Source organism: Haliotis rufescens, unplaced genomic scaffold, assembly GCF_023055435.1.
Source record: "Haliotis rufescens isolate VD_foot unplaced genomic scaffold, xgHalRufe1.0.p SCAF_133, whole genome shotgun sequence".
NCBI classification, from domain to species: domain Eukaryota; kingdom Metazoa; phylum Mollusca; class Gastropoda; order Lepetellida; family Haliotidae; genus Haliotis; species Haliotis rufescens.
The window spans coordinates 253,581-278,116 of record NW_025963817.1 but is presented as its reverse complement, the minus strand read 5'-3'; the positions used below and the strand labels follow the sequence as shown (position 1 = coordinate 278,116).

Here is a 24,536-nt window from a genome sequence, read left to right as displayed (position 1 = left end):
AGACTGAACTTTATCCTTTATTCTTTATCCCTAATTCTACAAAATTGTGGAATAATCTATCTGAAGAAATTTAATATTACGTATAATCCCATCATTCTATCAAATCGGGCACTGTTGATTATGCTTCAGTTGATAACTGACCACCAAGGTATATTGTGTGTAATCATCATGCTTGACACCCCACCTTGACTTTCTTCTGTTACTTGATTATAAATAGGGAGAGATATTTACAAAAAAGAATTGTTTACCGATCCCAATTTTTAGCCGAAATAAAATTATTTTTAAACAATTTTAACTTAACATGCATTAATTAAATATTATGTTACCGGGTTTTCTGTGGCATTATCCATTATATATACAAACAGATGAGACCAAAGACGGCTTCTGTTTACTTGTGAGTGAGTTAGTGACTGGGGCTTATTGCCGCTTTTAACAATATTCCAGTTACGGCGGCGTGTCAGCTTAACGTGGGAGGAAAGCCCGAAGTGATGCAGGTCTCAGACCTTTACCACTTCAGTGAAACCCACGAGCACGGGTATGGTGCTGACAAACCTAGAAACATAATCGGGGCGAACCGGGATTCGAACCCCCAATCATAGGTTTCTGGCGTGCCCAAGGGACACATCTCTGCACAGCGATTCGCGGCGCTTTAGACGACTGGGCCACCCGTGCCCCCATACCGCGTATGAAAAAAAGTTATTTCAGACATTATTAAAGGTTGGTAATTGAACTGATTCTCTTCCACCCTCAGCTAAAGGGTTCACCCCAATTATGACTACAGAAAATGGGGGTAAATTTTGAGCCTACCTATAGAATAATGGACTACCCCAGTCGTCGTCTGTCCTTTGCCCATATATACATAAACAATGTCATTTTCGATGTATTACTTTTATATTATTTTCACAAAAATCACAGAGAAATCTGTTAGAATATTTAAAATAGCAATAAAAATGTTAGTGGAAAATGCAACAAAAGCTGTGTTTGCATTATTAAAGAAAGCAGGAAACGTGAACAAGCCTCTTGATTGTATGTTTTTGTCATTTGACAACGATTGCCTCGATTTAAATGTATAAAAGGCAAATTTAGGGATTTGAAAATACAAACTTTTTTGATATAGCATTTCTGTTAATTGCAGCTGGTCTTCGTTACTCAACACCAAATGTCATGGCCCAGGGTGAATTTGGAAGATAACTACTGTATCATATAGTGTATAAACACAATACCAAATTTTCGAATCATAATTGCAATCCCCAAATTAACAAACATTATATACCGGTATATCACTCTCAGCAGAAAAATGTGAAATGTGAAAAATACTTAATGATTGTGGACTTTGATAACCTGTTTATATGTTCTAAGCAATGTCTGGCATTAGAGGTAGGAGAAATATTTAAAGATCAATGTCTGAAAAACTGGCTTTGCTGTACAAGTAATTTAAAGAAACTTTATCTTTGGAAATGTATCTCATCTCAAATTTACAACTAACAAGCATGAAATATTCATATTCTCCGCCAATATGACATGCCCGGTTGTGTGCAATGCTTTAGCTCCTGTGAACTATGTTCACTGGGCCTTTTTGTAAATGTCCTTATTGCAGCACTAAAAAAGTTAATACTGGTGTTGCTTTGCCATCTACAGTTTATGATAGAATATGTAACTGTATTTGTAATGAGTAAGGATGAGACATATGGACGAACAACTTTTTTATGACAATTAGGTTGGTTGGTTGGCTGGTTGGCTGGTTTGTTGTTTAACGCCGCACTCAGCAATATTCCAGCTATATGACGGCGGTCTGTAAATAATCGAGTCTGGACCAGACAATACAGTGATGAATATCATGAGCATCGATCCACACAATTGGGATCGAAGACATGCATCAACCAAGTCAGCGAGCCTCCGTTAGTCGCCTTTTACGACAAGCATAGTCGCCTTTTATTGCAAGCATGGGTTGCTGAAGACCTATTCTTCCCCGGAATCTTCACGGGTCTATTACAATTAGGAACGATGGTTTCGGTGTAGGTTCTAACACCGTTATCAAGCAAGTGAAGTACAGAGTATGTTTGACAGAAATATATACAGGATAGGAGGCAGTGTCTATACAGTTGAGTGGGTTTAAGATCAGTTACACTGTTGTATTTGTAATGAGTTGTATTTCTGCATAAAGTTAGCCAGTGAATGCAACAACCGTGTCCATGACACTTTTGGAGGAAAATACTCTCAAGAAATGAAGAACTTACCAACAAGAAAGGAAATGTATTCAATACTGCGAGATTACATTATGTGCCATGTTTGGTGAAGAAATATGGGACGGTTTTCAAGATCTTCTCCAGAAACGAGGACTACCGCCATTTTCAGTCTAAGTCAAAGTCGTTGCCATGGACACTCAAATTTTTTTATTTTTTTAAATCCCAAACTATCAAAAGGCACCAGTTCACCACTAGACATATCTATGTGCCAAGTTTGGTGAAGAAATATGGTACGGTTTTCAAGATCTGCTTCGGAAACGAAATGTGACGGACGGACGGACGGACGGACGGCACCCATTCCTATATCCCCCTTCAACTTCGTGGCGGGGGATAATAAACAATAGAAACCATCCCCTGGCACAACATTTCAGAGTACCACGAGTATGGAACGACGCTCCCGCAGTTCGGGGTGAGTTTCACTATCTCAGATGTGTAGCTCTTCTCCAGAAGCGAGTTATGTACATTCCTAAAGCAACCTATGAATGGACAAATATGTATGAATAAAAAAACATGTTCTCATCCCAGAAAGCGAAAAATTGAAAGATTGTTTCTAATTTGACTGTACTGTTTAAATAAATGAATAATTCCATTGAATACTACAAGGAATCGTTTTTGTCTTTTTCCCATTTTTACTTCTTCACCCAGAAACTGGTGACAGGTAGTGATTAGCAGTCACTGAACTATGAAGCATATGTATTGAAACAGTAGTCATAACGGAAAGACATGTGCCATAGATGAAGATCTGGCCAATCCATATTATAAGTTGTAGCAGGATCACGATGGATACATGGGGTTTTATCCTTCCCGAGTATAAAACCTAACGAGTGTCGCATAAAATCCCATATTCCCCGAGCGATCCTGCTACAATGAATTTATCATACTTCGTGACATTGTAAAAGAATCCAACGAATTAAAAATTAATAGAGAACAGCTGTTCTATTAAGCTAAGGTTACCTTGTCTTATGTCACGTGACTTCCATTGACTGTATTTAAAGATCGATGCTGACACTCTGACGGTTTGGGACGCTCCCAAGCCTACACTCCACTCGCCCGACAGGTTCTGTTGTATTTATATGTAACACATGCAACCAACACAAGTGCGATCGATGCTGTGTTAGGGCTTGCTGAACACACAAGGTTCCGTTGATAACGTCATGCGTTTTACGAAGTAAGTCAGTGGGTATTTCGTACTTCTTCCAGGTAGCCCCATATTGCTTGGCTTTGACTACCACATTCTTTCAGTGGGATCAGCGATTACTTGTACGTTCGCAGGCATTAAGGTGAGATTATAATACTATCTTTGCTGATGATTGCAATACATTTTATGAACATTTAATGTATCCATTTTAAGTCTGGTCTGTTGTCTTCCACCAGGTGAAATGTTTGGCACTTTCATTTAGTTCTTGCCATACAGCTGTCAAGTCAAGTTTTCCTATTTTTTCTGTTGGGACAAAGATCCATTTGCAGAATCACACGCAGTATGCCTCGTCGAGTGAAGGAATTATTGACAAATCGTGGCGGTATTGCGCACTACTGCTCCGGTACAATGAACATAAAAATATGTTAAGTGAAGGAGAATGTCCGAAATCTATCTGATACTATGCTATACTTTGGGACAATCTCATTAAAAATAGATTTTAGTTCTCGCTGCCGCTAAACAAAGATCTGAAGACATCCCATTACGGGTCACGTCAGAACGACCTTTCGCGAATTTTGACCGACCAATGAAATGACTGACAAGAAATCGACATTGGCCAATCAGAAGGCAACTTTCTCGAGCTTTACAACACTAGTTTCCAACTGGCGACTACATTTCCAAATATATATTTGGCGTATTCGCGATTAAAAAAATTAAAACTGATAAGAAGAACATTCTGGAATGGCTCATAGATGGCCTAGATTGTATGGATATAATCATAAAACCTGTAACTGTTGTTCGGAATACCCCGTGTTAAATATATCGTGGTATATCCGACTGTCACTTTCATGTTCTGGAAAGCGATTCTCTGATTGGTTGCACGCGTCACATGCGTAGTGAAAACATTGAATTACATGAACACATATACCCAGCAACAAAAGTTATTGTGACAACCTTCTTTACCCAACATAAACTACATGTACATGACTTATAGAAACAATTACTTTTTTGTAGTTTTGTCAAACACAGAAAGTGCGTTCGGCAACTGCTGACTGAAAAGCGACTATGCCTTTCATAAGAGGCGACTAACGGCACCGGGCGATCAGACTCGGTGACTTGGTTGATGCATGGCATCACATCTCATTTACGTAGAGTCGCTATATGGCTGTAATAATGCTGATACGATGTTAAATTTTAACTCTCAAAAGCACTCAATTACGTAGATCGATGCTCATGATGTCAATCACTGGATTGTCTGGTCCAGACTCGATTATTTACAGACCACCGTCATATAGCTGGAATATTGCTGAGTGAGGCGTTAATCAAACAAATAAACAAATAAACTAAGTGTCCTATTATCATTATATGGATGCTTTATCCCAAATAAAATGTTGTGGACACACTGATGGACATTATTGTCCATTGTTCCAGTGACGCACGTGTACCAGGCCAGAAGCTATATGAACCTGGTGGATAACCCCTATACCAGTCTGGTTCACACAGGCCAAGGTCGCCTACATGTAGAAGAGGCAAGAGGGCAGTTTTCTCTTCATATGGAAGGTGCAGTGGGAGGCCAGACAGAGGAAGATGCGATCGTGAGTTGTGGAATTATTTGGTTTTCATCCTTAGTAAGGATAGTCTACTTTAAATATTGTAGTACTTGAACTTATTAAGTGAATGTTGTTGAATGAATGGGATCCTGGCACTGCTACATGTAAGGGATGCGGCGCTGCTTAGGGAATTGACACGCACTACCTCCTTCATGTCTTTATTGCATGTGTGGATTCTATGACTTTTTTGGACTAATATCAGAGCACTACAGTCAGAGTCTAACTGTCATTGAATACACCTTAGATATTGCCTAGATATACTTTATTTCGTAAGTATTTAACTGTTGCCATGGTATTCTAACAATTGTCATGACTTTTCCATTATTTCAGACCTCGAGTGAAGAACAGGAGGTTCCAAATGAACAAAAGCCTGGTAATATAGATAACCTCCTAATAATTATTGAAAGGACAATACAGTACTGTGCCATATAAGGTTTAGGTCGCATTAGGTCGTTAAAGAAGTCGGAGTCAAATAAGAAATTTGCATTTTGCAGGTAACGTCACTAATATCGGGTAAAACCACCTCTGTTGGCCATATATGTCGATCAATGTCAGCTTCCAGTCATTGGTGATAGCAGCACCGTGTTCATTAAAAGTGGTGGGTGGAATTGGGTCACAATGAGTAGTGCTCTATCATCTTGAAAGAACACGTTGAGCAAGTGGCAGCACGACTGGTACAAAGATGTTGTCTCGGTAGTATTGACCTTTGAAACTGCCATGGACAATATGGAGTGCCAGTCATTGTAATACCACCCAATATTATGTATTCATAACATTAACGTCCATAAAACGTTGAAACGGACGTCTCCAAATTCGATTCTTTCGGTCATCGAAGTCAAAATTTAACCTCGTTTCGTCAGAAAACATGACATTATCCCAAAGTCGATTTTTTCAGTGCTGATGATCCCTGTGTCTTTTAGCGTATGGTTCCAAGACAACTCACAAGCGAGTCAGTAAAGTGACAATGCTATATCAAGTATTCCACCCTGTCTGAGTGCTGTCCGAAGTCACGTGCTTCATGACTGTCACAATGTTGTGTTTGGAGTTGTGTTTCGGAAATGTTCGGAACCTTCGAAATTATAAAAAGATCTATTTTAAATGGTCAAAACATATACTCACAGAACTAAAAACATTAGACCTAACGGTTTCCAACAGGTTCGGCTTTTGAGTTAAATGTAATCTTCGTCACGATAATCAGGTACAAATCTTGAACACATCTCCACAGTCCTCGATCATCTAGTTGTCAGAATTTTTTTAATTATTTAACATATAACCAGGAACAATCATTTTGCTCACGGCTTCACAACTTACATGCTCTGGCTGTTTAACAGTTGTCATCTACACACGTGGTGCAAGAAAACACGCCGACAACGTGGATGCGTTCTTCAGAAACAACGGTAGAAGTATACAACGATTTCAGTGTGACAGTGAGTATACTTTTGTTGAAGTAATGCATGACAGTAATCAAGCAACACGTTTACCGCATCTAGTGGCGAGTTGACCGTTATACATTGTATATATTCGGTCCCATTATTAAGAAATGATTGTATATTGCGACCTCACATGGATTATCCAAACAGGCAATATGGTTGATATTCCTATTTGTCATTGTGTCCAGGTTGACTAAATATTGATCACGTATGTATGTGTGTTTCTACTGGATAATGAAAGACTATCAAGACAAAAGCTTAAGCATAGAATGTGATCCCATCGAATTGTTTAACGTATTATTTTTCTTTAATTTGTTTTTGTAGATGCTGAGACGTTCACAGAGGCAGTCAAAACAGACTGTACACGTATGATTGTGTTGATTGATGAAGAGTTTTCTCAGTTGATGGAAGATGAATACAGGATGATCAAACGTGCTTTCATTGGTGACAAAACTTTCCAATCATTTTCTGCCAAACTATCAAAACCTATTACAACGGTATTACACATACTTTTTCGACCGGTGAAGATCCTGGGTAGAATAGGTCTTCAGCAACCAATGCATGCTGTACAAGGCGACTATGCTTGTCGTAAGAGGCGACTAGCGGGATGGAGTGGTCAGGCTAGCTGACTTGGTTGATGCTTGTCATCATATTCCAATTGCGTGGGTCGATGCCCATGATGTCAATCACTGCATTGTCTGGTCAAAACTCAATTATTTTCAGACCGCCTTCATATAGCTGGAATATTCTGCGTGCGGCGTTGACAACAAACAAACAAAGACATATTTTTGCATGAATTGGGCTACCAACTAACACATATGTTTTACATGGATTTAAATGCATGTTGAATGCTTCCTTGATGAATTGTATAAGTGATTACCAGTGACACCCATTGTGCAGCTAATGCCACGACAAAGATATTGTCTTCTTTGCGACATGTTCATACTTTGCTGACATTTGAATTATTGAACTATTCAAATCTTTCTAAGGGTACAATGCTTTATGGGTCTAAAAGGTGAAGCGACCAGTTACATCCTTGAACAAGTAGGCAAACCAAAACATCAATTGTCTCAGCTGTTGTGGTGTAAACTGATATAATATTCCATCGATGATTTACAAAATATCAGAATCTTTCCATCATATATTTGTCACTGACACGTCAAAGTGCCTACTATAAAATCGTTTGGATTATTTGCTAGGGCCTTGAATGTTGTCAAACAACTTTTTATCAAGCTACATAATTATGTCGAGCTTTCAAATCGCTGTAAAATGAGCATGGTCGACACCAAGGGCTTGAACTGCTGGAACATTGCTCGACATATAGGCAAGAGTTGACTCTTGGTAAGTTGAGGTCATCCCTCATACAGTAGTGTGGGGTCTTTTATGTCACTCTGAATCTTTATGCATAGATCTAAAGGTGAAACGGATGAGGCGATTTACACTGGTTTCTTTTATTTCGACTTAAATCAAGTGGTTAATCAGTTGAAGGGAATAGGCTAGTTGACCGTTATTGAAAGTTATAAGATCATTGACGTGCCTGACGCTCAAGTGAAACTTCTTGGCCAAGTTGTCTCGTTTTGATTTTGCCAGTCCGAGCAGACATTCCGATCCATATGCATAAAGAAATAGATCAGCAGGAAGGGGAATACAATTGGTGCCAATGGGGATGCCTGTCCATGCTCATGATATAGATGGAGGAGTGAAATGAACTCCGCATTCGGCAGATATTTTTTTAGGAATATTGAAAGGTTTTTGTCGCTTTTATTTAATAGAATTCTTGCCATCATGGAATCATTTCAAATTCTCTCTTACCACTTCACTTTGTTTCTGTCTTATCTTTCAACCATTTTTCCTTTTAAAAAGATTAAAGGTCACCAGACTTTATCTCAAACGTTTGTACCATTTAGAGAACTGATAATTTTTCACACATTAACCTACCTTTCATCAGGTCATCCCTTACCCTATCGGATTATATTTGCAATATTTGTCTTTAATTACAGATCTCGTAGAAGCAGAAAAAGTGGTTCAAATTGTCAATTATCTTGATGATCCCGAAATCTTACAAGAAGTAAAGTATAAGCTTCCTGGGGCCATGAGAAACAATATTATTCCTAACACTCGGTTCCTCAACAGTATCAATGGTATGTGTCTCTTGAAGGTAGGTTCTTGAGTATCCAGAAGTTTTTTATTAGCTTTTGGTGTAATAAAGTAAATAGCACGATAGCAAAACGATGCGCTTGCCACAAGAACCATTTACAAACAAATTAACATGACATCATCCACGCTCCAGCTCTATCTCCATCATTGGTAGGACTTTCTGACTTCCCTTGCCACATGGTCAATCGGCCGTGTGCCATTATTATTTACGTGTTTGGCCTTACAACTTTGTGTGACCGATCACACCTATTGTGTTGCTAAACATGCTGAACAAGAATTACGATGCGATTTTAAACATTTCCGCCTTTAATGCAATGTTGAAAATGCATTTGTGACCATTACGCATATGAATGTGGAAAAAACATATTTTAAAATTGTTTTGTTGTTGCCTCAGCGATGACTTTAAATAGCACGTTTTTCTAGCCAGACTGGTGTATCTCTGTCTGCCTGTTGTAGAGACACTTCTGTTATTTGATTTGATTCTTTACCCCTTTATGACCTTACCGAAATAACAATAGTCAAGAAAAGTGCGTGTGAGCTTCAGGCTTGATGCTCTATTTCTAATTTATCAATATTTATCTGGTTTGACTGCACTGCTTTTCATGTGCCCAAATATAAACAAATTCGACAATACGATGGTCAATTAATTTTCACAACATTTTATTCATTAATTTGAAATATAGATTATGAATATTTAATTGTGTTCATTGCTTGCAGAGACGTGTAAAACGTGAGTCCTTTCAGATTAATAAGACGCGGTATGAAATTGATGATGCAGGATGTCTGAGCATGACACATCTTTTTCAGATCATACTACAACAGCTACACAGATTGGCAACAACAACCGTATAGAAGCCCGTCTGGAGGGTGGTAGTATACGTGCACAGCAAGTCGGGAGAAGCAACACGTTTACTGCATCCAGTGGTGAGTTGTCCGTTATATTGCGATCTCGTTCACCAGTCTTTGGTATTGTGTATGTAATATGTCTTAAAAACACGTATGATGCAGCCAAAATTATGATGTCTGTGGACAGTGTCTATTGTTCATTGTCATTGCCAACGCTTCCATATTCCAAATATTTTGAAGGTATGAAGGCCGACAATGCATTATTATTCAGTCAGATCAAACTTTGTCAAAAGCCATATAGTGATATAATCTTGTGTGTGTGCGTGTATATCAATATTGGAATGAATGGAACTTAAATGTGGAAGTCAATATCGCGTGTGTCACTCCCACGCTAGACGTCTTGCAGAATCTATAGGCTATATGTTTAGTGGTTGCAAGAACCGAGATCTGATTTTAATGAGATTGGAAGTGTTTTATTGCTCATATGTTTTCAGTGTTCATGTTGCACATTCACGATGTAACAATTCAGAATTCAGTAAACTAATGGACGGTTTTAAATTGCACTCGTGGCTGTCGTTCTGCAACTGGAATTACAATATTTCGTGTTCGAATCCAACTCTCACGCGTTTTTTTTGTGACGTGAGCCTCCGAAATGATAGGATACGCGCAACTTTTCATGAACACCTGGTGCCATCATTATGTGTTTGATTCATAAACGCATACACAAGATATAGTCGGAATCGAACACTGGACTCTGCATTAAGCAGATATTTCTTGTGATGATTGAAACTGTTTAGTCACTTTCATTTATCTCATCTGACAACTACCATGTAATAGGTACCAGCATGAATTTCACTTACACGTCCAACGGACAAATCTCTTAAATGACCCTTATTAGTATTATGTATTAAACAATTTTTGGCACAATTAACAGTAAATATGATGTTTTGTAACTGAAACATTCTTAATTCTTGTGAATACCTCACCTCTATAACATCAGTGCCATAAATTCCTGTTTATGCTGAGAACCACACTATAAATTTTTATAAATTTTCAACAGACGTCCACAACACTGCCAAGATATCCATAGTTGTGAGGGAAACCCTATCCCTTGCCAGAGGCGCCTATGCGCATGCGCAAGGCGGGAATCTAGTCACTTCTTTCCTGTGTGTCCTGATGACAACAAGGGAAAATTTGTATGTTGCACATCCGAACACGTGATTGAGTTTCACATACTAGATAGATCGTCTCAAGCTTCATAGATACAATCAAAGAGCAGTTCTACAAGCAGAACGGGGTTATAGAAGATCGGAGTCTCTAGTAAGTAATTAGTTAAGAAAAGTGTTGTGGGATGAGATCTTCCTCTCATAAGCAGACACCTGTCTGTTCGGGCTGTGGACAACACCAAGCTCCTGGGGATCCTCACCCTAGATGTCTCGCATGCAAGAAAACAGCTGTACACAGAGGTCAAGGTGCAGTTATTGCGAGCATCTGTCTAAAGAAAAAATTGACAAGCTCTCCAAGGCATGGATAAAAAATCCTGATTATTAAAAGGTCACTAGAGCATCTACATCAAGAAAACAAGTGATTAAGCTCGTGGCGGCAAAAAATAATCACGTGGGTGACAAGCGAGCGTCGCGGGAGGGCGCCGTCTTACCTTATGGGGAGAAGAGACCCCGTCGCTCATCCTACTCTCCCTATAATATTGCGGAGCAGATGCATTTTACCGGTCAATCAGAAAGTGCCTCTAACTTGCATCCGGCAACGTCTGGTACGGTCGATCATCGAGTTTGGACAGGAACTAACAATTTTCACCCTCTGCCGCGTTCCCCCTTCAACGTAAATGAGTTCGTGGAAATAATACCAAATTCTATGTCTGTTATGATTGACACACGCATGCAATCTATGTCTTGAGAAATCTCAGCTCTAAAAGAATCAGTTAATCAAACCCGGCTTGGCCAACCAGGGATTGATCACGAGAGTAAACAGAGATCTAAGGCTGAATATGGCAGTACACCCTCATACAGCAGACATGTACAAGGTTACGCTGAATCAGACTATGAGGACAGTAGGAGAATTATACTAAGAGACCGAGAATCTCATAGATCTTCTCCCTACCACGCATACCATAGGGCTCATCGTGAATCACGGTCTTAACACCGAAGCATGCACAGAAATACGCACCAATCACCGTCAAGCCACTATGATAGACGCACCGACAAAGCTCGTGCATATCAGGATAGTAATCCTAAGCGTGCACCCTCTCATACTGCCACACAGTCCTGTTATACGGGCGAAGAAAGCGAGGGAAATATGACATCACCATACAGTTATAGATCACGTGATTCCCGCTCAGCTTGTCGTAAATCAGACGACCGGGATTACGATACCCTCAGCCATACGACCCACTCCCAGCACAGCCAGAGTAGGGGGTGCCGATCTACACCTGAGTATTCAGGCTATGGGGACACTGCTAAAGAGGAGGTTTAAAGATCAAACAATTACTCCCTTAGAGACATCATAGCAGAACTTTATGAACTAATGCCCATCTTAAAACCAGATCAGGACAGTACACCCGTTAAACCCTTGATTGAACGTGCAGGATATGAGGGACCCGATAAGGGGACCGAACCATTCCATACGCTTCCCCCTCCGTCATATTTGGATGACGTCATCAAGAGAACTGAAAATCAATTGAATTTTTCAGCGGGTCCTAGTGCTAAACTGAGGCCTATCTATATTAGATCTGCTTACAAAACACATGATGAACCATTCCATACGCTTCCCCCTCCGTCATATTTGGATGACGTCATCAAGAGAACTGAAAATCAATTGAATTTTTCAGCGGGTCCTAGTGCTAAACTGAGGCCTATCTATATTAGATCTGCTTACAAAACACATGATGAACCGTTCACACTACAGCCTAGCATTGACGAAGATTACTTCGATCTGGTTAAGAAACCTAACCCCAATATGCGCATTGATATGTCCAAGATCAAGAGCTTAGATAAGGTCAATAGACAAATGATTAATACCAGTTCTTAAATCAACTGGTTAGCAGCTGGTATTCGCCATGTCATACCCCCGTGCAATCAGAGCGAAGATCTTCCCTTAGACACTTCCACGGAGATGACTAGTCAGAAGACGGGATTTATCCACAGCTCATTAGACCACATACTGAAGATGCAGGAAGACCTCCTATCAGCTCAAGTATGGATGTCATCGCAGTTTCTGCTCATGCAAAGAAGACACTTACTACAGCAATTTCATCATGTGATGCCAGACCCTTTAAAGAGATGATGATCCATGATGTCACAGCCCATTACGTCATCGCAGATTTTCAACGGTAGACTGAAGTCGGTGAAGGAAGCCATTATCTCGTCAACTAACCAGAAATTTCAGGAATCCACCATCTCATTAGCATCCAAGTTACAGAGACAACCGGCCGTTTCTCAACCCCAGCGACGGAGACCTGGACCCCGACGCGAACAGCCCAACCGGGATTCTTTTCGAGCCTCTACACAGAGAAACAGATCGTATCAACCCAGGTACAAGAGCTCCAAAGTTGATTTTCCCACTTCACAGAGAGGACTTGGCAGAGGAAGAGGCAGTTCCCGTAGGGGCCCCCTCCGGAGATGACTTCACCATAAATCTACAGACCCATCCAGATCCTACCGACTTCGCCTGCCCTACGGACAACGATTTAGCATTACGGAAGACCAAGAACACGTCTACACCAAATCCAGTCGAACTAGCCAATCCTAAAAACATCGACCCAAGACTTCCCAAGTTCAAATCTCATCCTATTCCGGGACCTGTCGGGGGCCGTCTTATGCAGTACGCAGACAACTGGGAGACCATCACAGACGACTCATGGTTACTCGAAGTAATAAGAAGAGGCTACAAACTTCACTTCTTAAAACGACCAAAACTAGTCATTCATCCTACAGGACCCCGATTCCAGCTATCAGGACCAAAGCTAATCGCAGCAGAAATAGCCATACAAAAATTTCTCACAAAAGGAGCTATCAGCACCCTAAAAGAGTCTGACACCACCCTCGGATTCTACTCCCCAGTTTTCCTGGTACCGAAGAAGAATTCTTCGGGGATGAGATTAATAATAGACCTAAAAACTCTGAACAAAGATTACCTGGAAAATCCACCCACATTTCAGATGGAATCTATAAAGAAGTTGAAGAATTCCCTAAGACAAGCAGATTGGATGATAAGCATAGATCTCCAAGACGCATATCTTCACGTCCCCATCCATCCAAGTCATCATAGATACCTACGATTCGCTGACAACGGTCAGAGATACCAGTTCAGGGTACTACCATTTGGCATATCCATCGCCCCATGGTTATTCACCAGGATCACCAATCCCGTCATTGGCTTCGCCCATCTAAAGCTCATAAGGCTTCACGGATATATAGACGATTTCCTATCGGTCGATCAGGACAAATCACAACTCAGTCTAAACACAGTGTGTCTCATCCAACTTCTCACACACTTAGGTTTCCTGGTTCACTCTAAAAAATCAGAGCTGGTACCCACACAGGTCATCACCTACATAGGCGCAAGATTTATTCTCGACAAGGGCATAGTCGCACCCCCAGAGGACAGATATGCAAGAGTACAGCACATGATTACAAGCGCACTCGATCAGCCCGTCAAGTCGAGAAGGTGGTGGATGTCTTGCCTAGGCACGCTCACATCTATCCAAGACCTAACCTACAGAGGCAGGCTACAATTACGGTTCTTGCAGATTTGGATGAACACCGACAAGAACCTAGAGCTGGAAGCACTAATCCAACCCCCACAAGTTCGAATCTCAGAACTCCTTTGGTGGCTAAATCGTCAAAATGTCATGCCAGGTATTCCACTAAACTACCCCACCCCCCTACATCAACTCTACACAGATGCATCAGGAGAGGGTTGGGGTGCCAATATGGACGATGTCACCATTCAAGGGAAATTCTCCCAAGAGAAAAAGTTACATATCAATTGTCTAGAAATGAGAGCGATATATCTAGCATTAACAGCTTGGCTGTATCGTCTACACCACTCGTCAGTGAAGATCGCTACAGACAACTCAACCGTGGTCGCTTACATACAGCACCAAGGAGGCACAAGATCTCAGCCTTTACTGAAGGAGGTTACACGTTTATATGCCTTGGTAGACTCAGTGAGTTGCAAGATCGAAGTAAGACACATTCCGGGCAAGCTAAATATACTAGCAGATTACTTATCCCGGAAGACAAGATAGTACCCACAGTACCCAATGGTCACTACATCCCGAGGTGTTCAAGTGGATAACCCAGATATGGCACACTCCAAACCTAGATCTATTCGCCACATGTCTCAACAACAAGGTACCAGTCTACGTCAGCCCGGTACCAGACCCACTAGCACTCCAAGTCGCTGCGCTCTCCATGAAATGGAATGGAATGTTTGCTTACGCATTTCCCCCATGGGCTCTCCTAGACAGAGTACTGAAGAAAATAGAGGAAACGGACCCTTGTCATAATCCTCATAGCCCCGGCTTGGCCAAAAAGGGCTTGGTTTCCGAGACTTCTACAACTCCTGGTAGAAGTACCTCTGAAACTCCCAGTACGTCACGACCTATTGAGACAACCAAGGACGGACATATTTTACGGCCGCCTCGACAACCTCCATCTTCACGCTTGGAAGTTATCTCGCATAAGATGCAAGCAGCCGGTTACTCTGAATCAGCTGCACGAAGAGTGGCTAGCTCATGGAGATCAGCTTCATCTGCATTATACAATAACAGATGGGACAAGTTCGTCGAATGGAGAAGAGGAAAACAGTTACATGGAGATATAACGATACCTATAGTAGCCGATTTCTTGCTCCATCTCAGAAACGACAAGAAATTACGACACGGCACTATCGAAGGATATAGATCAGCCCTGTCATCAGTATTACAACACGATGACCTTTCTATAGGTACCCATCCAGTACTAAATCGACTTATGAAGTCTTTTGCCCTGGAAGATATAAAAGTACCACTTTCTTTCCGTAAATGGGATCTATCTATAGTATTGTCAGCATTGATGAAAGCACCGTATGAACCCATGAGTAGTGCGGCATTACTATCAGTCTCCAAGAAAACTGCTTTTCTCTTAGCCATGGCTACGGCGGCTCGCGTGTCAGAACTACACGCTATTGACACCTCCACTGTAACTCATACCCAAGAATGGAAAGCAGTGTCGTTCAGATCGCTCCCTGAATTTATTGCCAAAAACCAGTCGTCAACCTTCGGCCCACTCGGACACAGGAAATACACAATACCAGCCCTAAGTAAAAGTGTGGACTTCCCGGATAGATTGCTTTGCCCCATAAGAGCCTTGAGATATTTTATCACAGCAACTCAACCCCACAAAAAGCAGAGAAAACGCCTATTTATCTCTTGCAAGCCCTCGTCAGAAAAGGACATCACAAAGGGCACTGTAGCAGGATGGCTAAAAACAGTTATCACAGATAGCTATAAAATGGCGCAAATCTCTACTCCGATTTGGGGTAGCTGCAGACCTCACGAAATCAGAGCACTGGCAACAAGCCTAGCCACATGGAATACTGCATCCATCGAACAAATCGTGGCCAGCTGCCAGTGGAAGTCCCACAACACTTTTTCAAACTTTTACTTACGAGACATACAGACCGATCTAAATGGACTATACACTCTGGGGCCCTTGGTGGCTGCCCAGGTGAAAGTCACCAAGTGCCCTGTTCCCTCCCTCTTCCAGGAAGGATTAAAAAAAATTAAAAAAATGTGTGTGTGTGTGTGTGTGTGTGTGTGAAGATTTCAGAAGTACCTCATGAACTCAGGGTAAGTTGTATTTTGTTACTGGATAGCGCTATTGAGTAAGTAAAACAGGGCAAATGACAACACTGAAATCAGAGATCGAAGGATTAAGTGATATACGGTAATCTACATGATAGGAACGTCAATGTACTACCACCGGAAGTGACGTCATAGGAGTCATCACACCAGAGAAACGTTAAGATACGTTAAATAATACTATCCAAAAGGGCATAACGGTAAACCACGTCATAAGTGATACGAGAGAATAGTGACACCGGAAGTAACGTCACAGATGACATCAACACCGGAAGTGACGTCACATATGACATCAACGCCGGAAGTGACGTCACAGATGACGTCATCACAGGAAGCGACGTCGCCAAATGTCTAAGTATCACAAGGGAATATACATATACCCGTCACATAACGCCTTGAAAATTCTATACGTCTAAGTCTTGTAAGTAGACTATTAGACACATCCGTTTTAAGACCCCTTTTGGCATTTTATCCTTGGTTTTACCACTTCACTAGCCAAATATCTATGGGATGCTAGATACCAGAACCCGCCGGTCCCTCTGGTGTATACTGGCACTGATGTGATAGAGGTGAGGTATTCACAAGAATTATCAAACAATAGTTATCATTGTGAATAAGTCTAAGAATACCACCTCTATCACATAAGGAATTAATCCCTCCCACCTCCCCAAATATCTGCATCTAGTTGATGAGAGTATGGGTTAAAAGAAGTGACTAGATTCCCGCCTTGCGCATGCGCAGAGGCGCCTCTGGCAAGGGATAGGGTTTCCCTCACAACTATGGATATGTTGGCAGTGTAGTGGACGTTTGTTGAAAATTTATAAAAAATTATAGTGTGGTTGGCAGCATAAACAGGAATTTATGGCACTGATGTGATAGAGATTGTATTCTTAGAATTATTCATAATGATAACTATTGTTTGATGTTTCAGGCCCATCGATTCAGGGCTACAAGTTGACCATAAAGACGCCTGAAACAGACTACGAATTGTGTGTAGAAATCAAGAATCACATTGACCATAACATTGACAACATTAACATCTCCCTGAAACCACACAACGCCAGTGTGGAGTCCACCAGTCTGGGATCTGTCATCATCAGGGTGGCAGTGGAGCCTGGCACAAAACTTGGACCAGTTTGGCTGAAAAAAGTCATCACAAAGATCCTGTCTGAAGACATCATTGCTAAACTGCCAAAAGGCACCCGGATGGAAGTCAACATCAGTGCATCTCTTCCACTCACACCTCTGGATTTGGATATATTCGGTAAATACACAGTAGCATTGTAATTGCTCTAATATCACCTTTCATTTCATGAGATACTCATGGTATTCAGCACAAATGTTCAGTTTGCACGTGAAAGTTATAATACAGTCATAATACTATATTCACGAACTATATTATTGGCATTATGGCATATAACGGTGCATTTTAGACTGCTATAAGCATCACTATGTTAAATGCTATATGTAGTTTAGCTTACAATTCTTACCATAATTACCATACTTATGTCGAATTGTTTGATAAGTGCTTTCTACATACTACATGGTAGCAAATAAATCTTACGCATACATTTATTTTTATTGAATTTAGGAGCAAGGAGAGTATAGGAGTTCTTTTTCGATAAAACAACCACCTTTTGGACAATATTTATTTTGAATTATGTATAAACATGCACTGTTAAAAAGATCCTTGAACATTTCTTTAGCTTTGAAAAAACAAATGAAGCTTGGGTGTTGTGTATTCGTAGCTGATGAGGTTCTTCCTGACTTGCAACATTCTAAACGCAAATCGAATTAGGTGAGGTGAAATGGGGTCTTACGTCGCGTCCAAGATTATTGCACTTATATAGCGACGTGCATGCACGTGTATGTGTGCGTGTGGCTGCTTGTACTAGCACACTGAGATACCATGCCGCAGGTTAACATGAATACCCCACTGACACATTATACTGACTCCGAGCCGACCAGTCCTCGTTTTAGCCCCTTAATGCCGAGCGCCAGACAGGGTAGCAACAAGTACCATAATTTAACGTCTCTTGGTATGACGCGGGCGGATGCTCTACCATTAGACCACGGAGGTGGTCGCAAATCGAATGAAAGACTGACAAAACGATAATGGAATAATTAACTCAGCTGAACCAAACTTGTGTGTCAGCATCGTTACCATTGATATGATTATAAAGTTGGATTTCAATTACCTGTTTTTCATATTTCTATTTTGTTTCAGAGCTTGAAGGTGAAAACGAAGCGACACATTGGATGACAGAATATATATCTGACATTCACAGGAAGGATGAAACTGGTCGCAGCATGCTCCACCAAGCGGCCAGAATAGGAAATAGGGCTGTTGTAATTTTCAGTCTAATATCAGGATGCGTTGTAAATGATCAGGATTGTCTAGGAAACACTCCTCTTCATTATGCAGTAATGTCAGGGGAAATGGGTGTGTCCTTGTCCAGACGGCTCGTAGAAGGAGGAGCCAGCATTGATGTGGTTAACAGGGATGGATGCACACCACTACATCTTGCTGTCACAGAGAGGAACCTAGAAATGGTTGAACTCTTTGCAAGAAAGTTTGGAGCAAAAGACAGCAATCCCACAGCCAATCAAAAGATGGAGATATCTTCCCTTATACATCTCTTGGTCAAACAAGGAGCAGATGTCAATGCCCTCAACAGACAAAGTCTCACGCCACTACAAGTGGCTGCTTCATCACAGAGGTTTGATGTTATTGTGGCATTATTGACCGAAGGCGCTGACGCGAATGTTGTTCAGGAAAATGGTCAAACTCTGTTGCACCATGTATTTGGGGTGAATAAGCCTAACTGGGAAATTGATTATGTCACTGGGGCATACAGACTGAGGAAACGCCTGAGAGTAAACCCTGTCACACAATCTTCAGTGTTGGACATACAAGACAGTAAAGGTAACACTCCACTTCAGAGTGCACTCAACTCTAACTTCACACAAGCTGCTATCATTCTATTGAATGCTGGGGCAAATGCAAATACCAAGAACGAGGAAATGGACACACCCATTCATACAGTTACTAGAAATACAAACATCGAGAATACTACCTCGGAACATGATGCAGTAGTGAAAATTATTGAATGCAGCAGAGATGTGAATGTTACAGATAAGCAAGGCAATACACCTCTGATGTTGGCAGTTGAGAAGAACAAAAACATCTCAACCCTGCTCCAAGCTGGTGCTGATGTCAATGCTCAAAATATACATGGTGACACATCGCTGATGATAGCTGTTAAACACAACAGTCGGATGATGGTAAAAACATCACTTGAGGCCGGATCTGAAGTGTGCACCAGCAATACACAAGGTGGTACAGCTGCAGACAGGGGGTGGGAGATTGCAGACAATGGAGCTGACGTCGATGCACCCAAAAACGAGAGAAGCAACACCGAACAACTGATTGACGCTGGAGCTGACGTCAATGTTCCAAACAAATATGGTAACACGCCTCTAATGATGGCTGTAGAGAAAGGATGGAATATCTCACCACTTCTCACAACTGGGGCAAATGTTAATTCACAAAATAAATTGGGTGAAACAGCGCTGCATCTTGTAAGTGATCACATGTATGAACATGCACCCATAAATGAGAGACAAAGCAACACCGAACAGCTGATAGCCGCTAGAGCTGACGTCAATGTTCAAGACAAAAAAGGTAACACGCCTCTGATGACGGCTGTAAAGAAAGGATGGAATATCTCACCACTACTCACAGCTGGGGCAAATGTTAATTCAAAAAATAGATTGGGTGAAACAGCGCTGCATCTTGTTGGTGATGAACACAAAGGTGACTGGTATGGATATGCACTCATCAAGGCGAGACAAAGCAACACTGAACAACTGATTGCCGCTGGAGCTGACGTCAATGTTCAAGACGAAGAGGGTAACACGCCTCTGATGATGGCTGCAATGGCAGGACGGAATATCTCACCACTTCTCACGGCTAGGGCAGATGTTACTTCGAAAAATGGATTGGGTAAAACAGCGCTGCATCTTGTTTGTGAACACCGATATCCCCTGTTTGGAGACTCAGTCACACACAAGAGAGTCACAGAACAACTGATAGCTGCTGGAGCTGACGTCAATGTTCAAGACAAAGATGGTAACACGCCTCTGATGATGGCTGTAAAGACAGAACGGAATATCTCACCACTACTCACAGCTGGAGCAAATGTTAATTCAAAAAATGGATTGGGTAAAACAGCGCTGCATCTTGTAAGTGATCACATGTATGAACATGCACTCATAAACGAGAGACAAAGCAACACCGAACAGCTGATAGCCGCTGGAGCTGACGTCAGTGCTCAAGACGAGGATGGTAACACGCCTCTTCACATTTGTGTAAAGAATAATGATTACCGTTCTGTCAAAGCCCTTTTGGGTGTTTTACCGTCTGATGTCAATATTAGAAATAGAAATGGAAAATCAGCGTTGGACCTCGCTGAAGAGGCTGAAGAGGAATTTTCAGGAAAAGACCACAATTATCGTTTGGTGCACCGGAATATCCTCATGATCCTCAAGGGGATAACACAGAAGCAATAATACGTGCAATCCTCCGCAGACATCCAGATCCCAATGCTGAAGACCACAGTGATAGAATCCCTTTGACAAATGCTAAAATGTAAGGCAACATATCTCTTGAAGAACTTCCGTTATCTTGAGGAATAACGTCAGAGGAGTCAGGGTTTGTCTCGTCGAGGCCAAGACCTTATTATTATTCATCATCAGAAAAGACGAAATTGAAAATGCAAGAAAAGACTAAAAACCCGTGGAAGGGAACGTTTGAAGGGAATATGGACGTCAATTAGACCAATGTCACCAAAAGGAACTTGATAATGTCTTGACAAGATAGTCCAATTGTCATTGTTGCAGACATTATGCATTTCAAGTGTGTGACATTTAGGACATGTTTCGTGGCAGATTCTGTTTGGTACCATGAATGTCCAGCATGCATAAAGTCATCAATGCTTCCACCTTCTATAAATATTTGAAAATAGTCAAATCGTACAATTGGCGACTGGACAAACATTCCCATACACAAAGAAGTAATGACCAGTACATGAATTAAAAGCAATGCAAATCCTTATCTGGACATCATAAGGTGATATTTGTCTCTTATTTCAATAACAGAAAAAGTATGTAATATACACATCATGATCGTGTATTATGACTGGATAATCACTATCATAACTTCGAACGTATGTTTGTAAAAAATATTTGTATTTTCAATGAAATTAAGTAATAATTACTCTGCTTACGAACGAGTATTGAGTAATTCCTATCTGTGTATAAGTTTCAAAATTATTTTAGCTTTTCAGACGTAGTACATTTTGATAATAGTATAGTGATGTATAAGGAAAAAAGGGATGGTCTTAATAGAAAGATAAGGGTTTAAACAATTAAGATGCTACCAGTTTGAGTCTTCAGTTTGAATGATTTTATATGTTTAATGTGGACATTGCACCTCTTGAGTTATTCAATTTTTGCAGTCAGGACATATACATGGTATACATAGAGAAGCTGTATCATGTTCAACCAAACTTTGATAATATTATGTTTAATTTTTTTACGTTTGTGTATACACGTACTCTTGTGGATTAGTTTTGTGCCTTATGCATATGCCTTTCTAACACAATATAATTTATTGATTATACTTAATTGATTGTATGTACATGGGTATAGCACACAATGTTTGGTACATACATATTTAAAGTTTGGCAAATCAGTGATCTATGATTTCTTGTGAGCAGTGTAGGTTGATACTACATTTGTCCTCAGTACTTTTCATAAGCATTCATAATTGTAGTTGCCAGAGCATTTAGTCTATTGGCTGGGTTAGTTTTATACGTCAGTAGATACTTGTAATGTATCTGAGCGTGTTATCTTTTGGTGAATTTTATCAGACGGAATATTTTGTTGATTGTACAAGATTTGCTGCTGGTAAAAACTTGACCATTTTCGTTTTTTGTGTTCGTTAGTTCAGACAAATAAACTCTTTGAGCTAATTCTATGACACTATAAATAGATGCATTGATAAAAGATGTTCCCTTTTCACAAATCTTTTTTTAATCCTCGTTTTACATTCTATTGTATTATTTCAGACCCGTTTGTTATCCTCTTGTCTTGCAATGAAATATCAGATATTTGTTTTCCTCAACCACCCATGTAAAATGAAAACATGGCGGTATTGCTTTAGTCAGCATGTTTGTGGTATTTTCTGTGTTGAGTCCTTTTGCTTAGGAATGTCTTAAATGTTGTTTATTGCTAATTCATTACAAACATAATTTGTTGATTGTGATTCTTATTGACTAAAGTTATAAACATGTCATAGACTACCCTACCGTTTAGTCTGACGGTTGCCATAGTAACCCATGTCTAGTCTACATGGTATGCTGATTTTGAGTTGGTTAGATATTCCAGTTCACATGTACGTTAACTTTGGGTCCGAGATTCTAAATGTACGGTTACTTTGGGTCCGAGATTCTAAATGTACGGTTACTTTGGGTCCGAGATTCTAAATGTACGGTTACTTTAGGTCCGAGATTCTAACCTAGTGTATTCGCTAGCTTCATGAATGTAATAATAATCTGTTCGTTACTACTACTGTTACTATTATTGATTCTGACCTATTTTGGCGACATTATTTCATATGCTTCTAAGTATATAATGTATACATTAAATTAGTTTTGGATTTCATGTTACAAGGATGTAACTTATAAAATGTACGCTAAAATGTTTTAATGAGGATAAGAGGGCAATAGGTGTGATCAGTCGATTGACAGCAACACAGTAGAAAACATTAACAACCGAAGGTCCCTTTTACAAGATTTTTCTTTCAAACGTTAATGTGCCTAAAACAAGTGTTTCACTGTATTAGTATGCGTATTTATGCTTTTTACTCTAGTCCAGCTTGCTACCACATATTGAGTCTAATTATCATATACACACACCTTACATATTCTGAAACCCAAGACAGCAGCTTTATTTCTTTCCAACTTTGTTCAATTTCATTTACAAATGAATATAGACATGATGACTCCATCGTACATCTATCTCAACTACATGAGATCTAGATACTATTCATTTGTTCATATATTCACAGTCCCGAGCCAGTCGAATTCGAGTTTAGAATTGGTCCTCAGGAACCTATGTTTGTCGTAAGGGCAACAAACATGGATAGTCGACCAGACTGAGTGACTTGATTGAATGCGTACCAAGGCCGTGTGGGATGTTGAACAGAATATTATCAACTGGTTTGTCTGTTCCAGGCTCGAGTATTTACCGACTGCCTTGATACATCTTTGTATATTTTGCTTAGTGTCACTACTAGCAACCTAAACTTGGCATTGTTTTACATACATGCTTATATAGTTTATGTATTACTATATGTCTGCCAACGTAGAGGAAATAAACATGGTTGAGGGTAATTCCCTGTTTTGCTTATCCATCACATTACAACTCCCTCTTGGTTGTGGTAGGCTTGTTAATGCGCATCACCTAGTGATGACGAGGCAGTCGCTGCTGCTCTTGATGCTGCACAGATTTCTACTCCACGTTGAGCCATGTTAAAACCATCTTCCCAAGACGAGGGTTAATTTACTTTAAAAGTCCAGTTTCCACCCTTGCCGAACTAGGCTGGAATTCCTGGGATCGATCGTTCGGTCGTTTTGTGTGTATTAAGAATCTTAAGTTTAAATGGTTAATCCTTATGTACCGAAACAATAAATTTCAAGGGTGACCTAACGTGACCCGAATATGTTTGGTCAAGTCACGTGGCCGACACTGACCCTGAATATTGACTAGTCACCATCACCTTTCACGTGACGAGTATTAATTTTGTCTGCTACGAAAACATCACTTCTGCGAGTGGCAATATACGCGACTGAAACGTAATTGTAATAAATCAGAAGGCTGTAAGGTAAAATCTAATTAATTTTTCGGTATCACAGAGCTTGATGATTAGTCTTAGCGAGGTCATTAAGCGAATACCCGTGGACTCAACCCCTGAGGTGATCTGTCCGAGCCGAGTCAGCTGCATACACATGTCAATATGTGATGTTGACTGCGCATAGAAATACACCAATCCACTGGATCTGCTTGTAGGTAATAAATTTCTGCTATGTGACTTGCACATGTGATTAAGTGGTGATGTTGTGTTGTGTTGTTTGTTTGTTGTTTTACGCCGCACATAGCAATATTCCAGCCATATGACGGTGA

At 40.5% G+C, this 24,536-nt stretch overlaps 2 protein-coding genes across 2 annotated transcripts in view; both read left to right on the top strand.

Moving 5' to 3' along the window:
* LOC124130103 (serine/threonine-protein phosphatase 6 regulatory ankyrin repeat subunit B-like) overlaps positions 1–24,536 on the top strand; it is a 96,436-nt gene that overhangs the window by 21,024 nt on the left and 50,876 nt on the right. The window lies entirely within an intron of this gene.
* Positions 19,674–23,746, top strand: LOC124130102 (serine/threonine-protein phosphatase 6 regulatory ankyrin repeat subunit C-like). Its single transcript, XM_048394923.1, has one exon. The coding sequence runs from the start codon at positions 19,773–19,775 to the stop codon at positions 20,859–20,861; it is 1,089 nt and encodes a 362-aa protein (XP_048250880.1). The 5' UTR covers positions 19,674–19,772; the 3' UTR covers positions 20,862–23,746.

What these genes read in the sequence shown, in the direction of transcription:
- LOC124130102 (XM_048394923.1), top strand. Translation starts at nt 19,773, where the DNA reads ATGATGGCTGTAGAGAAAGGATGGAATATCTCACCACTTCTCACAACT.